This window comes from Xenopus laevis, chromosome 7S, assembly GCF_017654675.1.
Source record: "Xenopus laevis strain J_2021 chromosome 7S, Xenopus_laevis_v10.1, whole genome shotgun sequence".
In the NCBI taxonomy this organism is placed as follows: domain Eukaryota; kingdom Metazoa; phylum Chordata; class Amphibia; order Anura; family Pipidae; genus Xenopus; species Xenopus laevis.
In genome coordinates this window covers 55,318,586-55,340,698 of record NC_054384.1, presented here as the reverse complement: position 1 = coordinate 55,340,698, position 22,113 = coordinate 55,318,586, and the positions used below count along the sequence as shown (strand labels likewise).

Below are 22,113 nucleotides of genomic sequence, written 5' to 3'. Positions count from 1 at the left end.
AATAATCAACAAATGGAGTGTGGTATGTAATGGGAAATTAGGAACACATGCCGCCATGTTACTTACTGGCATACATTCTACACAAGGGCCAAAAAAATGACAGGTGCCATTAAACAACATGGCTAAATTCTGACGTTGTACTCATATCAAAGTCTGTTTCGTTCAACTAGAGATTTACGTGAGTTTCAGCGTGCTGCATTGGCAGAGCCATCTTGGATTCTGGCAGGTCACATTTTGCGCTTGCGTATAATGTATGCCTGTTTCCTCAGCTGCTTTTCTGCGGCTGTGTATTCTACGTGGGTACCAGCTAGCAGAGGCCAGGAGCTACAGAATTATTACCTAAGAATATCCAGCCGTCATCTTCCCGAGGTCTCTGCTTGCATTCCACGCTCTGCAGTAGCAGCTACGAAGAGGTCTCTGCGTTTCTTATCTGCCTGAGCCTTCGCTATGAGCTTCTTCGGCTTTGGGCCGGCCGCGGAGCTGGACATTGCTCTGACAGACGGGGAGAGCCGCAGGCGGGTGGAGCATAAAACGGAGGACGGCAAGAAAGAGAAGTACTTTCTGTTCTACGATGGGGAGACCGTGTCCGGCCGAGTCACTGTCAGTCTTCGAAACCCGGGCAAAAGGCTGGAGCACCAGGGGCTGAAAATAGAGTTCATTGGGCAAATCGGTGAGCAGAGGGCAATGATCTTTGCTACCAAAGTGGGAATAGCTAATGGGAATGGTTTACGCAGGGGCTTGGGGCATACCATCTATGCAGAGAGGGTTAATAACAAGCTTTTGACATACATTGTATCTATATAAACTAGAAGCATATATCTGCAGTCTCTCGTTTTATTCTGCTGCTTTTATTCACACCTGCAAAAAAAAATCTCAAATAATACCATACACTTTCATCAGTGTGTGTGTGTGTATGTGCATTATACATTTACCATTATTTGAATAATTAGAATTGTCTAACATACCCACTATTATCCATTACAGCTAACCCTTCCTTATAGAGGCCTGCCAAAAAGTGTGGAGGAGTGCAGACGTTCATGCTTCTGCTGATGGCCTCTTTTCTTTTATTTATTAATGTTGTCATGAGTACCTCAATACACAAGTGCTATAACTGTGTCTGATCATCATATAGCATTTAGTAGACAAGTGCAAATAAATATATATTTATAAAAGCAGTAGCTGGATGTTACAGGCAGCTAACACCTCCGTGAGTAAGAATCTTGTGGATGGGTTAAGCGTAGAGATGATTAGTCATAAAATGTTGGCAGAGTAGCAACATCAGGTGATTGTGATCAGAGTTACCTGGATGCACCTCACAGATTTGAATCTAATATTGCTCAATAACACATATGTGGTTACTCTAAGAATTCTAAGGGCTCTTACAGACAAGCGTTTTTATCTGTGCTCCCCTGCATTCCAGTTTCATGCGTTCAGCCGCAGGAGTAGACCCACTGAATTATTTTCAATGGGGCTGTACTCACACAGACGCATGTAATCGCCGAACGGAGGTTGGGACGCAGCAAGTTGCATTTTTCCTGCAATCGGCGCTTACATGCGTCTGTGTGACTACAGCCCCATTGAAAAGAATTCAGTGCGTCTACTCCTGCGCTACCCTGCGGATGAATGCATGAAACTGGAACGCAGGGGAGCGCAGCTAAAAACGATCGTCTGTAAGAGCCCTTAGGCTAAAACTTTTTGTAGAATGATGATGATGATGATGAAGTGTGTATATATATATATATATAACGGTCTGGAAGCCGGCACAACTCGTATAGCGGTCACAGTTGCCTGGGTGCAATCAGCCCAAAAATTAGGTAGAAGAATGAAGAAGCTCGCACTCTCAGGTCTTATCAAATCATATATAGGTGTTTATTTAGATAACAAAAAACGACTAACGTTTCAGCTCACACTCAAACCTTTCTCAAAGTGAAAATACAAACAAGCACCAACCCTTTAAAACCCCCAGTGGCGGGAAAATGAAGGTAGTGACGTCACAGTGACGTGAGTGGGGAATAAATCAACATAAAACAAAAAAGAAAACAAAAAAAGATCAAACAAACAAAAAAAAAAAAATGGGGACCAAGTACAAATGTATATCTGCAGAGGAATCCAGACATGTATTAACTGTGTCACAGTGAAATTGTGTCAACATAGCAATAGACTTGGCAGCAATGTAGAAAAATGTCATAGAGGTAAGTCTCTGGACATGATCAATTACTGACTTAAATTCATAATATTATGCGCTTGGTGTTTAGGGCTTATATCAACATTTAGTGTCAGCCAACACGTAAGCGCTTATTTACATTAGTTGTAAAAAATGGAAAGCAAGTAGTCTGTAATGATTACCCGCCTGCTGAAGAATGTTCACCTATTGAGCGTAATGGCGGCTCCGTGTCTCTCCGCGTACTCAGCCGATAACCGAACTCCATACGGCCTGCAGTGGTGTCAGTGTTACTGTGCTCGATGTGGCGCTTCGTCTCAAGTTTCCGTTGACTGTTGTAGCACTGCGTGTGGTGACTCGCGTGTAGGCAGGCATCGCTGGACAACAAAAGTTGTTAGGAAACCTTCACTTATCAACCCATGTGCGTGTGTTTCCACTGGTTGTAAGGAGTGTAAAGAGGCAGTTACTGTACCCTGTTTGGGATGTTCAAGTGGTTGATAGAGGCTTAATAAAGTATATTAGTGGTAATGTATATTTCACACGGTTAGCCCGCCGCATTCAGACGTTGCAACATATACAATACACATCTGTCCTGGTTGCAGTGTTATGTCATGTGACCAGCCGACTGTAGGTGGAGTTGTGCTCAGCATCATGGAGAAAAAGCCGTCGAGTCTGCTCATAGCAACCCATCTCATTCGGGTATCTATAGATAAAGGCATAGAGTTTAGTGTATTCAATATGGATCATCCAGACCCCACACGACTGTACTAGGCCAAAGGCTGGTGTTCCAGCCGTAACGTCAGTTTCTGTGCCCACATTTTATTAAATTTTTTCGATGAGTTGTAAGACCTGTGAGTGCTCCTTTTTGAGGATGTTACACGTTTAAGTTTAAGGATTGCACCCAGGCAATCTTTCCACATTTTTTCGTGAGTGCCGTATCCCAGTCCAGGAAGACAGGTCTAGAAATTGACAGGTATGAAAGGTAGCATCAGTGGTGGTCATCTTTGTCATTAAAAAAATGCTGGTCCTTTTACAATACATGCTAAAGCTTCAGGCAAATTTTATTTTTGGTTCTGCAGTGGCTCTTTAAGAAGAAATAAACATTGAGACATATTTTTTTGTTATGTATGTAATTCAGAACCTACCTTTATCCTGTTATTCCAAACTGCAGTGTATTTTAACTAATCATTTTAATCTATTTAGCATGTTACCCCTTTTAACTTAACATCCGTGTTTAATTATGAAGCACAGTTAAAGGGGTTGTTCACCTTTGAGTTAACTTTTAGTATGATGTAGAGAGTGATATTCTGAGACAATTTGCAATTGGTTTTCATTTTTTATTTGTGGTTTTTGAGTTATTTAGCTTTTTTTTAGCAGCTCTTCAGTTTGCAGTGTCAGAAATCTGGTTGCTAGGGTCCAAATTACCCTAGCAACCATGCATTGATTTGAATGAGAATATGAAATATTAATAATGGAGGGTCGGAACAAAGATTAGTAATACAAAGTAGCAATAACAATAAATGTGTAGCTTTAGAGAGGATTTGTTTTTAGAGGAGTCAGTGACCCCCTTTTGAAAGCTAGAAAGAGTTAGGAGAAGAAGGCAAATAATTAAAAAAAAAATAAATAAATAATAAAGACCAATTGAAAATTTGCTTAGAAGTGGCCATTCTATAACATAGTAAAAGTTAACCTGAGGTTGAACCACCCCTTCAATTTAGTTCAAACAACTGAACTGAAAAAAGTGTTTGGAATGTGAACCATCCATTTAAAAGAGTGCAATCCAGATACAAGTCTACAGAGCTCAGAATTACGGGAAGGCCATCTCCCACTTAATTTTAATCAAATAATTGAAATTCTGAACAATGTTTCCTTTTCCGTTTGTAGTAGTTTGTACTTTGGCACAACTAAGATATAATTAATGCTTAACGGAGGCAAAGCAGTTCTATTTGGTTTAAAATAAATTTTTAGGAGCCCTAAGGTATGGAGATCCAAATTGCAGAAAAAAACCTTTATCCAGAAACATCAGGTCCCAAGCATTCATGTTAACAGGTTCCATACCCGTATGTAGAACACATTACATGCACATTATATATTGCATGGGATCTGTAATGCAAAATTCTTGGGACCTGGGTATTCAGAAAGATGAGTAACAAAAAACAAAAATGAAGTCTCATAGACCAGTAGTTTATTGGCATCTGCTGGTCAGTGGCCCCATAATCTACAGCTTTAGAGAACAAAAGAATATAAGGCTATCTCCAGTATTGTTTAATACATTAAAAAAAGATAAGAGTCCATCAAATTCAACCTATCCAAATGATCCCTTAGGGACAGAATTATCAGAATGTGAAATTAGAGTTTACCACAGTATAATTCACTTCAGTTTATATTCATTCCTATATGATTTTTAGAAGTGTATTTCTCAACATTCTTGATAAAGGTCTAGGATGTAGACCAAAATGTTGATCACTGCAATAAATATTTTTTATTTTTCACAAATCCTGTAAAGCTGGGTTTTTGCTTGAGTTGTGTTACTTGTTCATGGCACCCAGGTAGTGTTTACATTTGGTGAGTGTCTTCCCCGTTAAGATCCCAGTTTAGATGCACATCTCTGCATGCTCTCCACTGGGGCCCAAAACTGCACTGAACTCTCAAGGGATCTATAAAGAGGTATAAATATGTATTGATTCCCTTTTTGTATTTAAACCTAGGAAAGAAATCTAACAAATGTGTATTGTAAATACAGGATACTTAAGGGTGTGTAATCTATTTCCGTTCCTTTTATACTTTTAGTGTGTTTATTTTGCACTGAACTCTTGGTGATATACAGTGGTGTGAAAAACTATTTGCCCCCTTCCTGATTTCTTATTCTTTTGCATGTTTGTCACACTTAAATGTTTCTGCTCATCAAAAACCGTTAACTATTAGTCAAAGATAACATAATTGAACACAAAATGCAGTTTTTAAATGAAGGTTTACGTTATTAAGGTAGAAAAAAAACTCTAAATCTACATGGGCCTGTGTGAAAAAGTGATTGCCCCCCTTGTTAAAAAATAAACTAGTAAAAGTAATTGAGATCTATCAGTCTGGTAAAGGTTATAAAGCCATTTCTAAAGCTTTGGGACTCCAGCGAACCACAGTGAGAGCCATTATCCACAAATGGCAAAAACATGGAACAGTGGTGAACCTTCCCAGGAGTGGCCGGCCGACCAAAATTACCCCAAGAGCGCAGAGACAACTCATCCGAGAGGCCACAAAAGACCCCAGGACAACATCTAAAGAACTGCAGGCCTCACTTGCCTCAATTAAGGTCAGTGTTCACGACTCCACCATAAGAAAGAGACTGGGCAAAAACGGCCTGCATGGCAGATTTCCAAGGCACAAACCACTTTTAAGCAAAAAGAACATTAAGGCTCGTCTCAATTTTGCTAAAAAACATCTCAATGATTGCCAAGACTTTTGGGAAAATACCTTGTGGACCGACGAGACAAAAGTTGAACTTTTTGGAAGGTGCGCGTCCCGTTACATCTGGCGTAAAAGTAACACAGCATTTCAGAAAAAGAACATCATACCAACAGTAAAATATGGTGGTGGTAGTGTGATGGTCTGGGGTTGTTTTGCTGCTTCAGGACCTGGAAGACTTGCTGTGATAGATGGAACCATGAATTCTACTGTCTACCAAAAAATCCTGAAGGAGAATGTCCGGCCATCTGTTCGTCAACTCAAGCTGAAGTGATCTTGGTGCTGCAGCAGGACAATGACCCAAAACACACCAGCAAATCCACCTCTGAATGGCTGAAGAAAAACAAAATGAAGACTTTGGAGTGGACTAGTCAAAGTCCTGACCTGAATCCTATTGAGATGTTGTGGCATGACCTTAAAAAGGCGGTTCATGCTAGAAAACCCTCAAATAAAACTGAATTACAACAATTCTGCAAAGATGAGTGGGCCAAAATTCCTCCAGAGCGCTGTAAAAGACTCGTTGCAAGTTATCGCAAACGCTTGATTGCAGTTATTGCTGCTAAGGGTGGCCCAACCAGTTATTAGGTTCAGGGGGCAATTACTTTTTCACACAGGTTTGGATTTCTTTTCTCCCTAAATAATAAAAACCCTCATTTAAAAACTGCATTTTGTGTTTACTTGTGTTATCTTTGACTAATAGTTAAATGTGTTTGATGATCAGAAACATTTTGTGTGACAAACATGCAAAAGAATAAGAAATCAGGAAGGGGGCAAATAGTTTTTCACACCACTGTACATGTAAAAATAATCCTCATATAAGGTAAGGAAAGATTTTTTTTTTTAGCTACTTTAGTATACAGTAGCCCAAAAGCTTGCACAGCAAAGATATTGATTCTGGTTTTGCTTCCAATAAGGATTCATTATATCTTAGTTTGGATCAAATATAAATTAGTGTTTTATTATTACATTGAAAAAGTTGGATTATTTGGATAAAATGAAGTCTATGGGAGACAGCCTTTCTGTAATTTGGAAATTCCTAGATAATGGGTTTCCAGATAACACATTCCTCTTCTGTATTTAGTAGGCCAGAAGAGTAAATGGACCTGAACTTGGCACTTTCTGCAACTGTTCCCATGCAAGTTACAGCCTTTTAGCACAGATACATAAAAATATATGGGTTCCCCCAGTGTGCTAGAAATAAAATATATGGAAGTGCCATAATGCAAATGGAAGCTGCAGCCATGCATATGCATTGCATTTTAAAACAAGCTTATTTATTTAAAATACTATGTACTGCCTTTTTCATTTATAAACAAACTTTGCATTTATTACCCTAGTCTTTATGCTCTCTCCTTTGCTATACTTCATTTTCTTCTGTTTCCTTTTTTCCATACCTTTCCATGTGCCAACTTCACCATTTTCCTTAAGCACACATCAGAGCTGAAAAGGTAACATCTGCCTAAATAGGCATGATAACCGTTAAACACTAAGTAAATGTAATTAAATACAAACTTCGTAGTAGATGAATTAGATATTGTATCATTTAATGGTCTCATATTTATAGCTGCTTGCTAGGTTATAACTTTTACTTTGTTATTATTAATCGTACTGGCAGCTCTGTATGTTTGCCATATAATAATATTCAATATAATGATTCAGATCAAAGTTGTATCCCGCAGAATTGGATTTAAAATGCAGAGAAAATTAGTAGTTCTGATGGTTTAACCAAGTTATTGTGATGGCTGATTAGTTACTATTTAAATGATTCTGTAAAGTTTGAAGACATTGATTTTCATAGTCTCTTTATGCTGTACTATATAATATAATCTTGGGATTTTTCAATGGGTTGCATTATAAAAGATGATGTAAAATATAAGTAATCAACCTATATCCGTGAATAGGTTCATCCTAACATTTCTTTTTATTGATGCAGTGCAAATGACAAATTACAAAAATCTGTAAATTTAAAAATGACTAAATGAGGGTGAGACCAGTATAGTTCCCCATGCTCTGATCACACATAAATAAACATTACTGGTTTTCCCTGTACCAGTATAGGATCCGTTATCCAGAAACCCATTATCTAGAAAGCACAGATTTATGGGAAAGCCATCAACCATAGACATTTTAATAATAAAACAGTACTTTGTACTTCATCCTTAGATATTCTGAATCCTTACTGGAGGCAAAACAAATATATTGCATTTATTTAATGTTTAATAGATTTTTAGTATATTATTGTTGAGTAAAACGTCAAGTCTACATTTTGTGTTGGACCATGTTAAACATTTTATAAAGTATAAGGAAAATGTCCCTTTCTTGGAAAATGAATGGTTCAGCCATAAATAATGTATAGCTGTACATTGAAACATATTACGGTACATGCATTTATTATTTGCACTTTGGACTTTTAAATGATGAAATTTTAAAAAAATAATTTAATGTTCTTTTATATTTAATTTTTGTAGATTTGTGGTCTAAGCATTGCACATAAAATTAAATAGACTTGTTGAGAATCTTCATAGAACAGGTTTTCAGCATACTTGGATCCAAGCACCATTTTTTGCATATACAGTTGTGTTCAGAATAATACTGATTGATTGTTTTTGGTATAAAGTATATTTCTACATTAGAGTAAAAAAAGTGTAGCCATGCTGTGTGGTGAGCATAGTGCAGCGTGCTCATCACACAGCATGGTGGTGGTGAGCATAGTGCAGCGTGCTAAAACAAGCCCTGCCCACAACCATAAGCCACACCCATTGTTATAAAAAGCCTTGCGTACCTATACTTTCTGGTTTCACCCACTTTAAAACCATTTTGCTGTTTCCTTCTAATGCACAGTTTGATGACCAGTATGCATAGGATTATGTATGTGACCTGTATGGACCCCAAAATGAAAATTGTGCATATGACTTTTCTTGGCTGTCAATCCAGCTTCTGCAAACACAGCACATTTTCTGTGTATTGTGTGTCATAATATAGCACAACCCCATCATATTCTATATTACCGAAGAGTACTTCATATAGATCTCATTCTCTCTGCTGCTGTTTAATATTTTCATTTTCTCTTTTTTGTTTCCCCTGTTTTCTTCTTTCCTTTTCTCTATAAGCCTCTCTGATGCCTCCACCTTCTTTATCTGTTCAACACTCCTCTATCTTTTCTACTTCTCTCCCAGCAATCTCTTCTCTCCTTTAATCCTCTTTATATTTAACTATATTTGCATGCAGAAGAGGAGAGTAGCAAAAGACAGTTCCAGGATTCAAAACTCTTGCATCCCCACTGAGGGGATGCTATTTCACAGAAATAAAGAAGTGAAGGGATGGCATCCCTGTGCACCCCTCCCCAATTACAGCACTGCTAGTAGGTGTAGTAGAGTAATCAAAAACCAACAGTCATGACATGCATGCTGCTGATTCTGTGTCATTGAATGATTATTTAAGGCCTGTTCAAAATAATAATAGCTTGTTCCAAATAACAGCAGTGTGGAGTTCAATTAGCGAGATCATTCATTCTGTGAAAAAAAACAGGTGTCAATTACAGCCCTTATTTAAAGATAGAGGGGAGCAAATGTTGTGCATGTTGGTTATGCATTTGACTAAAATGGGTTGTTCCAAACATTGTTTGGAAGAATAGCGTACTTTGGATAAAAAGTTTATTGGAGAGGAGAAAACATATAAAGTACAGAAAATGATAGGCTGTCCAGATAAAATGATCTTAAATGTTTTAAAATGGCAACCAAAACCCGAAAGACGTGGAAGAAAACTACCATTTGAATGGATAGAAATATATCCAAAATGGCAGACTCAGCCAATAATCAGCTCCAGGAAGATTAAAGAAGGTCTAAAGTTACCTGTGAGTACTGTTACAATTAGACACCTATGTAAAGCCAAGCTATCGGCAAGAAGTCCCATTGTTGAAAAAAAAGACATGCTGAAGAGGTTACAATTTGAACAGACTGACTGGCCTAAAGAGAAATGGCACAACATTTTTGCGGACTGATGAAAGCAAGATTTTTCTTTTTGGGTCTAGGGGCCACACACAGTTGTCGGATGACATTACACTGTGAAACATGGTGGCAAAGCTTCATGATATGGGGATGTTTCTCATGCTGTACTATGGTGTTGGGCCTATTTATCACAAACCAGGGATCATGGATCAGTTTCATTAGGTCATGTTGCCTTGTGCTAAAGAGGAAATGCCTTTGAAATGGTTGTTTCAACAAGACAATGACCCCAAACACACCAATATACGAGCAACATCTTGGTTCCAGACCAACAAGATTGACGTTATGGAGTCTCCAGCCCAATCACGGACCTTAAACCAATACAAAAACTTGCGGGGTGACAAAAAATGTGGTTTCTGAGGCAAAACCAAGAAATGCAGAGTTATTGTGGAATGTAACAAGTGCCAGAAGTTGGTCGACTCCATGCAACACAGATGTGCAGCAGTTCTCAGAAACAGTGGTTATTCAACTAAATATTAGTTCAGTGATTCAAAAGAAAGCAAAATCTTAAAAAAATCTTCAGTTCATACAGTGAATGTTTGAGTTTGTAAAGAAGAATGCAAAATGTTCCATTTTGGAACAGCATAATATTCCCTTTTCTTTACTTTCTGTTAAGGAATAACAAATTTGATACATTTTTCTTCATGTTTTGATTTGGAATTGAATGTACAGTGAATTTGCGTGTATGGAAATAAAAGCTATTTTAAGGATTTTGAGCTTTATTCACTTTTTTAAATATACTGCTATTATTCTAAACACAACTGTATCTTGTATTAGTGACCCTTTGTATTCTTTGAATCACCCTATGAATCTAATTAACCTTCAGGTTGGGTTCTTCTCTCACGTATTACATATGCCTTCGAATTATGTGTTAAAAAAACTTTTTTAAATAATCATGAACCATGATTTGTATTTCAGAGTTGTATTATGATCGTGGAAATCATCATGAGTTTGTATCTTTGGTGAAGGATTTGGCTCGGCCTGGAGAGCTTTCTCAGTCTCAGAGCTTTGACTTTGAATTCACCCATGTGGAAAAGCCCTATGAATCATATACTGGTCAGAATGTTAAATTAAGGTATGCTAACTAATTGTGACCCTTTTCTGCCCATCTGTACCTTTAAAGCGATACTGACAAGTTCCTATAAAAATCATAGGAATGTGTCAGTATCAAGTAGTTGCTGCACCTGGAATATTTTCCCTGAAAGCCCCCTCACAGTCACCCCCAGCCCCGGGTGCAGCAACTACTTGATACTGACACATTCCTATGATTTTTATAGGAAAGTGTCAGTATTGCTTTAAGTTCCTAGTATGTTTTGAGAGGCACATAAAAAAAACTCCTAGGAATTCTGTGGAAGATACAAGGAAGATGCAGATCACTTAAACGACTCCTCCCTTTCAAAGAGAAAACTATGCATGTGCATCATTGTCTGTATACTGCAAAAAAGGAGGATAAAGCATCAATTATCAGAATTCTTACAAAATTGATAGTGTCCTGGATGGTCTGTCATTCCAATTACAAGGATCATGACATTCCACATATCTCTACTGCCACCTATGAACTATAATCATACACTTAGAACTGAAAAAATATTTTTTGTATTTGTGAGATTCCTTTTTTGCAGTGTATAAACAATGAAACAGAAGTGTTAAAAGCTTACTTTGCATATATGTCTGTATGGTAAAGTGCCATGATTATCATATATTTTAATGGCTAAGTGCAAAAATACAAGCTTGTTTCTGCAAAACCTATATTATAACATACCAGCTGGGTTTAATAGCTAAACCTGTTTCCTTTGCTGCAAGTCCTCTACCCAGTCCTTGTTTGGGTGTTCTATTCAAAGTCATAAGCAACCAGAAACTTATACATGGAAAAGTATATGGAAAGTGGATATCACTGCAGTCAATTACAATTTGTATAAATAAATGCAAAATGTTTTGTATTTGACTGGCTTACCATTTGCTCATGTACAACTGCAGACTTAAACAGTGACACAAAAAAAATTTGTGTTTTAAAGTAATGAAAATATCATGTACCCTGCACTGGTCAAACAGATCTGTCTACTTCAGAAACACTAGTATAGTTCATATAAACATGTAACGTTAACAGCAGGAAGCCGCTGTAACTGGAGTTAGTCTCACACTTGAATGTGAGTATGGTGGAAGCCCAGGGGGATAGCCATAAACAATTCGAGATTATATAGTGAATTGCAGGTTTAATGGCAACAGACGATAACAGGAACAGGCCAAAAATCAAATACAAGGTCAAGACGAAGTCATTACCAGGAAATCAGGAGGGCAAGGAATGCTGGAACAAAATCACAGGAACAAGAACACTGGAACTAGGATTTCAGGAACAAGGAACGAAGGTTATCCAGGAACAAACAAAATACATTCAATGACTCAGCCCTGAGCAAGGCTCAGGGCTGGGTTTAGAAAGGGATGGTGATTAGGAATGGGAGACATATGAAGGAAGCAAAGTGAGTGGAGAACAGGGAGGAGACATACTGGGAACAGGCAGATATACAGGAACAACAATGACAACGTCAGGAACAGCCCCAAGAGCCTCCAGTGTCTCACTCGTTAAGTGCAAGAGTCCTGGACAATGTAAACCAGAATTCAAGTCCCGGCTGATCCTGACAACATGCTGCTGTGTAGCTAATTGAGGAAATTTAAAAAAGGCTATATGACACAAATTAAATAGTAGATAACACCATTATGTTCTACAGAGCTTATCTGCTGTAACCTGAGCCTTCTCAATGGCTGCCTCCATTGCAGCGTATATATATATATATATATATATATATATATATATATATATATATATATATATATATATATATATATATATATATATAAACAATAGTAGTGTTTCTGAAGCAAACATAGCAGTTTTACCAGTGCAGGGCAAAATATATTTTTATTACTTTAAAACAATTTAATTTTTTGATGTTTCTGTTCCTTTTAAAGGGGTTGTTAACCTTTGAGTTAACTTTTAGTATGATGTAGAGTGTAATATTTTGAGTTTTTTTATCATTTGTGGTTTTTGAGTTTAGTTTTTATTCAGCAGCTCTCCAGTTAGCAATTTCAGCAATTGGGTTGCTAGGATCCAAATTAACCTAGCAACCATGCATTTATTTGAATGAGAGACTGGAATAGGAGAGGGCGGAGTAATAAAAACAAGGAACGAAGGTTATCCAGGAACAAACAAAATACATTCAATGACTCAGCCCTGAGCAAGGCTCAGGGCTGGGTTTAGAAAGGGATGGTGATTAGGAATGGGAGACATATGAAGGAAGCAAAGTGAGTGGAGAACAGGGAGGAGACATACTGGGAACAGGCAGATATACAGGAACAACAATGACAACGTCAGGAACAGCCCCAAGAGCCTCCAGTGTCTCACTCGTTAAGTGCAAGAGTCCTGGACAATGTAAACCAGAATTCAAGTCCCGGCTGATCCTGACAACATGCTGCTGTGTAGCTAATTGAGGAAATTTAAAAAAGGCTATATGACACAAATTAAATAGTAGATAACACCATTATGTTCTACAGAGCTTATCTGCTGTAACCTGAGCCTTCTCAATGGCTGCCTCCATTGCAGCGTATATATATATATATATATATATATATATATATATATATATATATATATATATATATATATATATATATATATATATATATATATATATATATATATATATATATATATATATATATATAAACAATAGTAGTGTTTCTGAAGCAAACATAGCAGTTTTACCAGTGCAGGGCAAAATATATTTTTATTACTTTAAAACAATTTAATTTTTTGATGTTTCTGTTCCTTTTAAAGGGGTTGTTAACCTTTGAGTTAACTTTTAGTATGATGTAGAGTGTAATATTTTGAGTTTTTTTATCATTTGTGGTTTTTGAGTTTAGTTTTTATTCAGCAGCTCTCCAGTTAGCAATTTCAGCAATTGGGTTGCTAGGATCCAAATTAACCTAGCAACCATGCATTTATTTGAATGAGAGACTGGAATAGGAGAGGGCGGAGTAATAAAAACAATAACAATAAATTTGTAGCCTTACAGAACATTTGTTTTTAGATGGGGTCAGTGACCTTCATCTGAAAGCTGGAAAGATTCAAAAGAAAAAAAATAATAATTAAACTATAAAAAATAAATAATGAACACAAATTGAAATGTTGCAATTATATAACATACTAAAAGTGAACGCAAAGGTGGGCCACCCCTTTAAATAATATCATTATTTACACTTTGTATGGTTTGACTCTTGCAACAATGTGTGATAATTCATAGAATCCATATATAGGTTGGAGTTTACCAATTCTTTGTTACCTTATTCAGATATTTCTTGCGTGCAACTCTCAGTCGCCGTCTTAATGATGTTGCGAAGGAAATGGATATTGTTGTTTATACCTTAAGTACTTACCCTGAGCTGAATTCTTCAATCAAGATGGAAGTTGGAATTGAGGATTGTCTTCACATTGAGTTTGAGTACAACAAGTCCAAGTAGGTATGAGTAGGAAACTGATATTTAATGGGCTGCTTTTTCACTTAAACCAAGTGTTACTCCTAGCTAAATATGATAGATCAGTTGTGTAGATTTGGGAAAAATTCATTCCTTTAGTATGGAAAATCTATTTCATTTAAGTGCTTGAACGAGTTGTGATTTTCATGGTACTCCTGTCATGTTTTTTTAACTTTATAGACTATGATCTAGAGCAGTATTCACAAAAGACTTTTGGCAGGACCAATTATTGTTTATAATAGCGTCAATTTATAGCAAGTCAGCCAATCACTGATCTGATTTAGTGTGTTTATAATGGGGTATTTATTGTTACTGTCTCTTTAAAACTGATAAAGCATTAAGGGGCTGTAAAATGTATGAAGCAGTTTTTTTTTGTCATACTCATAACAACACATACATAACAGCAGACTAAGGGGTAGAATTTAGAACTTGCCACCGAAAAACTCACTTTCTATTCATTCTTATGGGATTTTTAAAAGCATATTTATCAAATAGTGAACTCCATTGATAAACGATACTAAAAATTCCATATGAATTCGATTTTGTATGAATCAAATTTTTCTCCCGAAAATAAAAACCTTGCATGTCAAGGAATGCTATTAACATCTCCAAATGGCTCAATGGACCTCTGCCATTAACTTGTACGTGGTCGAGACGTGATAAACGTAACTTCGAATGTGTTAATTTTGACACTCGAAATTCGAATTTACTCTTTGACCCTTGATAAATCTGCCCCCTAATCTCATTTTGATATATCTTCCCCTTAGAGTGTGGAATTTTTATGCATAATTTGATGGCACTTGAACACCCTAAATTTGTTTCAGATATCACCTCAAAGATGTCATTGTGGGAAAAATTTATTTCCTCCTTGTACGAATTAAGATTAAGCACATGGAAATAGATATAATTAAGCGAGAAACGACAGGAACAGGACCAAATGTTTACCACGAAAATGACACAATTGCCAAGTATGAGATCATGGATGGCGCACCTGTAAGAGGTGAGTGAAAGTAGCAATTAAGAAATAAATCACATTCACTTCAATCATGGTTCATTTCTATGATGACTCGGTGCTCCATTTTTTTTCTGTAGGGGAATCTATACCTATCCGGCTATTCTTAGCTGGTTATGAACTTACCCCAACTATGAGGGATATCAATAAGAAGTTTAGTGTGCGCTATTACCTTAACCTGGTGCTGATAGATGAGGAGGAAAGGCGTTATTTCAAACAACAGGTTAGTAGAACTACTGTAAGTTTTACATGTCAGTAATACCACACATATATAAATATGTAGACCTACATTTAGGTCCACGTAGTGTTTTTTTTCCTGAAACAAACAAAATAAAACATCATATTGTGTCTCTTTACAGATCACATTTTGTGCTTTAAGGAAATATCCATGATGCATGTCACTATTTTCTTTACAGGTAGTTGAATATGTGGCATGTAATTTGGGCTTCACTTCATAAACTGCTGAATTAGTTGCTTAAAGCAGTTATTTCTTACAGATGAGAATTTATTTGTAAAATGTAAATGCTGCTTTTTCAAGTGAATTCAGATCTATTCAAATATTAGTATATTCGTTTAAATAAAAAAAAATCTTTTAAAACAGGTTGTCCAAAGTCTCTAGAATTTCCCATTTATCTGACTCTTAAAAACTAATTTTCCCTCTAGTATGAAGTCCGTATGATTCAAGATACCGTTAGGTCCATAAATATTTGGACAGACGACTTATTTCTAATTTTGGTTCTGTACATTACCACAATGAATTTTAAATAACACAACTCGGATGCAGTTAAAATGCAGACTTTCAGCTTTAATTCAGTGGGTTGAACATAAAGATTGCATAAAAATGTGAGGAACTAAAGCATTTTTTAACACAATCACTTCATTTCAGGGGCTCAGAAGTAATTGGACAAATTGAAAAACTGAAAATAAAATGTTCATTTCTAATACTTGGTTGAAAACCCTTTGCTGGCAATGACAGCCTGAAGTCTTGAACTCATGGACATCACCAGATTCTGGGTTTCTTCCTTTTTAATGCTCTTCCAGGCCTTTATTGCAGCGGCTTTCAGTAGCTCTTTGTTTGTGGACCTTTCTGTCCAAAGTTTAGTGAAATGCATGCTCAATTGAAATTGTCTCTGTCCAAATATTTATGGACCTAACTGTAAGTATGAGTCAGCGCTTAAAACTCAGGGAAATAAACACATAGCAAAAAGGATAGTATAGGGTCATATTTTATTCAACAGTATTGTATTTACACAACTCCAAATACTGGCATTTCACACCCTTCTACAACCCATAGTGTATAGGTTCTTTAGGTGCACTATTTTAGATTCACCACGTGTTGGACTCAGGTGGGTTTGTAAGTACCCACCCAAGTCCAACACGTGGTGAATTTAACATTGTGTGCCTAAAGAACCTATACACTATGGGGCAGATTTATTAAGGGTCAAATTGTAATTTAAAATTTTCTAATTTTTTTTTATGGTCAAAACTCTCATTCGAATTGTGAACAATCCAAACTCTAATTAAATTTAGAGATTTATCAAACTCTGGCCCTTTAAACTTCAAATTCGACTATTCGCCACCAAAAACCTGCCGAGTTTATGTATAAATTAATGGCAGAGGTCCAAGGACCAATTTGAACTGTTACTAGCTTTCCTGACATTAAAGTTTTTTTTTCGGAGTAAAAACGCGATTTGAGTTTATTGGATTCGAATTCGATTTGAGTTTTTGGCTCGGTAATATTTGTGAGTTCTGATGTCATCAGTTATAAACGGTGAGTTCTGATGTCATTTCTGTCACATGACTCGCTGAAATTTGTGTATTATAATAAATAAAGTACCCCCTCTTGTAAAATATAAGGATATTATAAGTTACCTCGGAGTTCCATGACCTGTATAAAAACACTCGGCCTTCGGCCTCGTGTTTTTATCTGGTCATGAAACTCCTCGGTAACTTATAATATCCTTATATTTTACAAGAGGGGGTACTTTATTCACTATTTATTAGTTAAAAAAAAATCACATGAATTTGAAATTTGAACTTTGATACATGTGACACTATGGGGCAAATTCACTAAGATGCACTTCGCCAGGCGTAGTTTCGCCAGCGCTCTGCAAATTCACTAAAATCCGAAGTTGCGCTCAGGGGTAGCGTAAGGTTGCGAAGTTGCGCTAGCGTTGATTCGCTATGTAAAGCGAAGGTACGCTAGCGAAGGCTAATTTGCATACGGCGCCAAATTCAAATTTCAATGGAGGAACACGTATCAGCACTACAAATGCCAAGAAAACCTTCAAATCATCAAATAAAAATTTTATTTTGCCCTACACATGTGCCCACTGTCTAGGTAAGTTGCCATGAGTCAGGAAATGTAGGGGGGAAGGAGGGGAGCCCCAAAAAATTTTTCGATCTTTTTCAGCCTATCACCTATAATGTAGAAAACACGCCAGCGTTTTTTGACTTTTTTTGAAACAAACCCTATCTACTCTATTGCGCTTCGCCAGGTCTGAGGTGGCGAAGGAAGTCTAGCGTAAAAGGTAGCGTTCAGTACACTGCGCAAGTTAGTGAATTTGCGTAGTTACGTCACTAGCGAAAATTCGCCTGGCGTAAGGGTGCGAAGTAACACTAGCGAAACTACGCTAGCGTTCGTTAGTGAATTTGCGCAGTAACGAAAATGCCAAACGCTAGCGAATTAACGCTAGCGTTCGGCGCTTAGTGAATTTGCCCCTATGGGTTTTGTAGAAGGGTGTAAGATGTCAGTATTTGGAGTTGTCTAAGTACAATACTGAGTTGTATAAAATATTGCACTATATTATCATTTTTGCTATGTGCTTATTTCCCTGAGCTATTCACGAATTCGTGTGTGTATTTATAAAAAATCCTAAACTGGCATTTAAGGAAACCTCTACTAAATATTCAAACACTATTAAAGCAATGCCAGTCATATACAGCACTATAAACTGAGCTTTTTGAATATTGGGTCCCTGTGGCATCCCAAGTTGTGTTGATGGACAAACCTGCACAACAGTCATGTCCATGTTTCCCTGAGGTAGACCCCTATAAGCCACTCTTAAATGTAGAAGAGACACTGAGACTATAACAAATGGAAAATGTTTGTTCTTTAGCAAGTAGACAGCCACACCAGTGATGTGTAAAATTAAAAAGTAAGATTTATAATTTTTTTGTCCATTTCTTAATACATATGACAATAAGAAGATGGTCATAATTATGTTTGTGACAATTTCCAACTCTTGTCATTTTAGGAGATTGTGTTATGGCGAAAAGGTGACATTGTAAGAAAGAGTATGTCCCACCAAGCAGCCATTGCCTCTCAGCGATTTGAGGGAACAAGTCACCCAGAGACCAGACCACAACACAGCGGAGCTGCTGCACTTGAACAAGAGCATGAGTGACATCTTGTTCTGAAACTGCCAGGTCTCACTGATCAGATATGACTGGACCTCTCCTATTCCACTATCACACCCCAGTGCTAACACCTTGGCACAGACTATCAATGGGTCATTGCTGGCAAAGGGATGAGACCAGCCTCTCATAGCAAGCAAGGCAAATCCTCTCTTTGGGCTGCTATTTTACATTCAGCAAAATGGGGGACAGGAAGTGGAGTATTTGTCCTTTCACATTTTAGTTTATATTCTATGCTCTCATTGCCTTATTAGTTTTTGGCTTATGAGCCATTGGAAACCCAAGGTTATCAGAAATGTTCAGTTGGGAGAGCAACAAATAACAGTATTTTAAATCATCATTTTTACAAATGAGACATGCCCTCTAATTCTTAGCTTCTGTTTTAAAAGTGCTAGGAAATCACCTTTCTATGCCTGTTCTGCCCACTTTACTTGGTTCTGACCACATCTGGGGTATAACCTCTTCATTGTTAGATTTCATAAGATCATTTCCTTAAAAATATTATATAAAATTCTTAAAAATTGCTGCAAAATGCTGTTTCCATTAATATTCAGAATCATTCCATAAAACCTAATATTTGAGAACCAAAATCAAAATTTCATTTTTTAAAGCAGGTCTGGTATCGAGGGACTGGCATATTGGGGGGTGGAAAGGACCAGATAATCTATTTCTAATAGCTTATTCTTTCGAACTTACTCTTATATCTCACTAAGATGCCCTAGTGGTTCTGGCAATTAACTGTCCAGCCTGGAAATTGGTTACAGCTACTGCATACCATCACTTAGTTTTCTGTTGGTTCTGACCAGCAGATGCCTTAGATGTACTTTACTGATAAAATTCACCCTACAATTACAATTTGGCTTCAGTTTTCTGTGAATAATATTGAATCAGCCTTCTTTTCTTCACCATTGAAATATGAGTGATCAAATGGATATTTTAAAATTCCACATTATTTAAATTCTGTATCCTGCACCAATATACAATTTAAAAAATGTATACAGGTATGGGATCCATTATCCAGAAACCGATGAATTACGGAAAGGCCATCTCCCTTAGACTCCATTTAATCCAAATTATAAAAAAATATTTCCTTTTTTCTTAATAATAATAAACAGTACCTTGTACTTGATCCAAACTAAGATATAATTAATCCTTGTTGGAAGCAAAACCAGCCTATTGGGTTTAGTTAATGTTCTAGGAGATTGAAGGTATGAAGATCCAAATTATGGAAAGATCCGTTATCCGCAAAACCCCAGGTCCCGACCATTCTGAATAACAGGTCCCATACCTGTACATGTCAATGTGAAATGGGTGGGTTCAGATAAAGAAATTAGCACTTTCATTTTTCCACTTACTCTGATTTTTAATAGTCAAAAGCAACCAAACCCACCATCATAAATAAAAAATATTAATTATTTATTAAGTGGTCCACACTTTAAAAATGTGTGCCTCCTTATATCATGCTAAAGTGTTCGCTCTCTGGAGCAGTGCCTGCATCGTTTTATGAAGCACTGCATGTTAGTAGTGCACAAAACTCAAAATCATTTAACATAATTTAGTGATAAGCGGAACTTGACATTACCATTCCAGCTGCAGTGTTTTTCATGTGTATGTGTTTTAAATGTCAGATTTATGTTGGTTTTATTAGTATCAGATTAAAAAATATTCTCAGTAAACGACTAAACTAGTTTCTTAGTCATTAAATATTTTTACACATCCATTCTACATTAGTCTTAAAAGCCCATGGGTTTACAGAAAATAAGATGTTTGAAGATGTATAACTGTAACACTGATTACAAAGGCCTTTCATGTGAACTGCGCCAAAACATAGGTGTCAAATTGGATGCGACGGAGAATAAGGTAAGCAATAGCAATGTTGGATGGTGTCGCATCGTTCATACAACACGACTGTCTGATGCAGACACGGCATGCTGCAGATGAATGATGCAACACCATCCGACATTGCTATTGCTTACCTTATTCTCTGTCGCATCCAATTTGACTCTTGCGTTTTGGCGCAGCGCGTCGGATCCTCTGAAAACCCATAGAAGTTGTCTATGTAGTTCTACCCTTAGAGCACCCAGCAGTTTCTTATTTCTTCTGTCTAGGTGTGTCATATGCTCTGCGATTAACATACTTTAAAAAGTAGGCATAGGAGTATAGTTTTCTGCTGCTTAAATAATACATGCAAGGGCTGATTTATAGTGATGGGCAAATCTGACCTGTTTCACTAAAAGAAAATTCGTGAAACGGCAAAAAAAAAAAAAACCCGTGAATGCAATTTTATTTCACCCATTGGTCTGGCGAAAAATTTCACTCATCACTACTGATTTACTAACATAGGTGCAAAATTGTACAATTGCAGTTGCCAATAACAGCCAATCAGCGTTTTGCTTTACTTCAATTTGTAGCAGACTTTTAACAACTAATTTCTGATTTGTTTCTTCTGGAGGCTGCACTTGTGAAATTTAGCTTGCAAGTTAATATATCTGACCCATAGTCAGAACCAGCAGGAAATAGCACAGCACAGACAGACTGCTTCAAATAGCAATTACATTCACAAAACGTTTCCAACGTTGCTCTTAATTCACATTATTAACAACGTATGTTTATAAAGCAGCAACACATTCTACAGCACTTTACAAGAAACATTTGCGCCGAGGGGGTTTCCTTCTCCTTTAAGGCAAGTCTTGCATCATCTCAGAATCTTGTTTGTGCACCAGAATGGGGGACTCGATGTCCATCTCTATACCCTGGCTACACAATTAAACGATGAAGAGAATGTGGTAAAGAGTGAGTGGAGAGCAGCAACATCTAGGAAGAAGCCATAGAGGAGGGGCAGACAATATTTGACAGCTGAGATTTTTAAATGAGTTTAAAACAGCTATGAATGCTTTAATAAAATATAGAAATTCGATTTCATGTTTAATTTGAAAATTTTATTATACAGTTTTTTGCGTCTGGGGGACAGGTCCACTTTAAGCTGGCCATAGACGTGCAGATTTATCCTTATGTCCATAGCGATGTACCACTAACCATTCAGATTAAATAAAGTAGTAAAAAGAACAAAGCAGCTGATGTTCTGGCCATGAATTGACCGACAGCAATCACAAGAAAATTATGTCTGACAAATAGTAGCGATGGTCACCCGTTGATATAGTCAGGCAATACCAGAGATATCGCTAAAGGACAGAAACCTTCTAACCTGTCCAATTGACTAAATGATCGATCGCCATGGTACGGAAAATGTCGGAACACTCCACACGCGGTCCAAATATCGTACAAACCTTTGTTGTGTACTACTTTATCTTTGCGTCTATGACAGCTTTAGAGAGAAATTAATCGGGATCATTCACAATTGACATACTGTATTTGCGCATGGGCAGTAATCCATAGCAACCACTTGTTTGCTTTGTTTATCCAGCTACAATTATAATAAAAAATGTGTCCAGTGTTGGTAAATGAGTCCCAGTAAGCCTATATGATAAGTGAGTGCAGTTACCATATGAAAGATATGGCTTCCCTCTATG

General features: G+C 37.0%; 1 protein-coding gene across 1 annotated transcript; it reads left to right on the top strand.

The window, feature by feature from the left end:
- The first annotated feature begins 296 nt into the window (after positions 1-296).
- vps26b.S (VPS26 retromer complex component B S homeolog) lies at positions 297-20,259 on the top strand. Its single transcript, NM_001093101.1, is given in 6 exon segments — positions 297-670; positions 10,543-10,699; positions 13,971-14,135; positions 14,979-15,154; positions 15,247-15,389; positions 18,424-20,259. Coding segments are annotated over 6 exon segments (1,014 nt in total). The 5' UTR covers positions 297-447; the 3' UTR covers positions 18,574-20,259.
- The last annotated feature ends 1,854 nt before the right edge of the window (positions 20,260-22,113 follow it).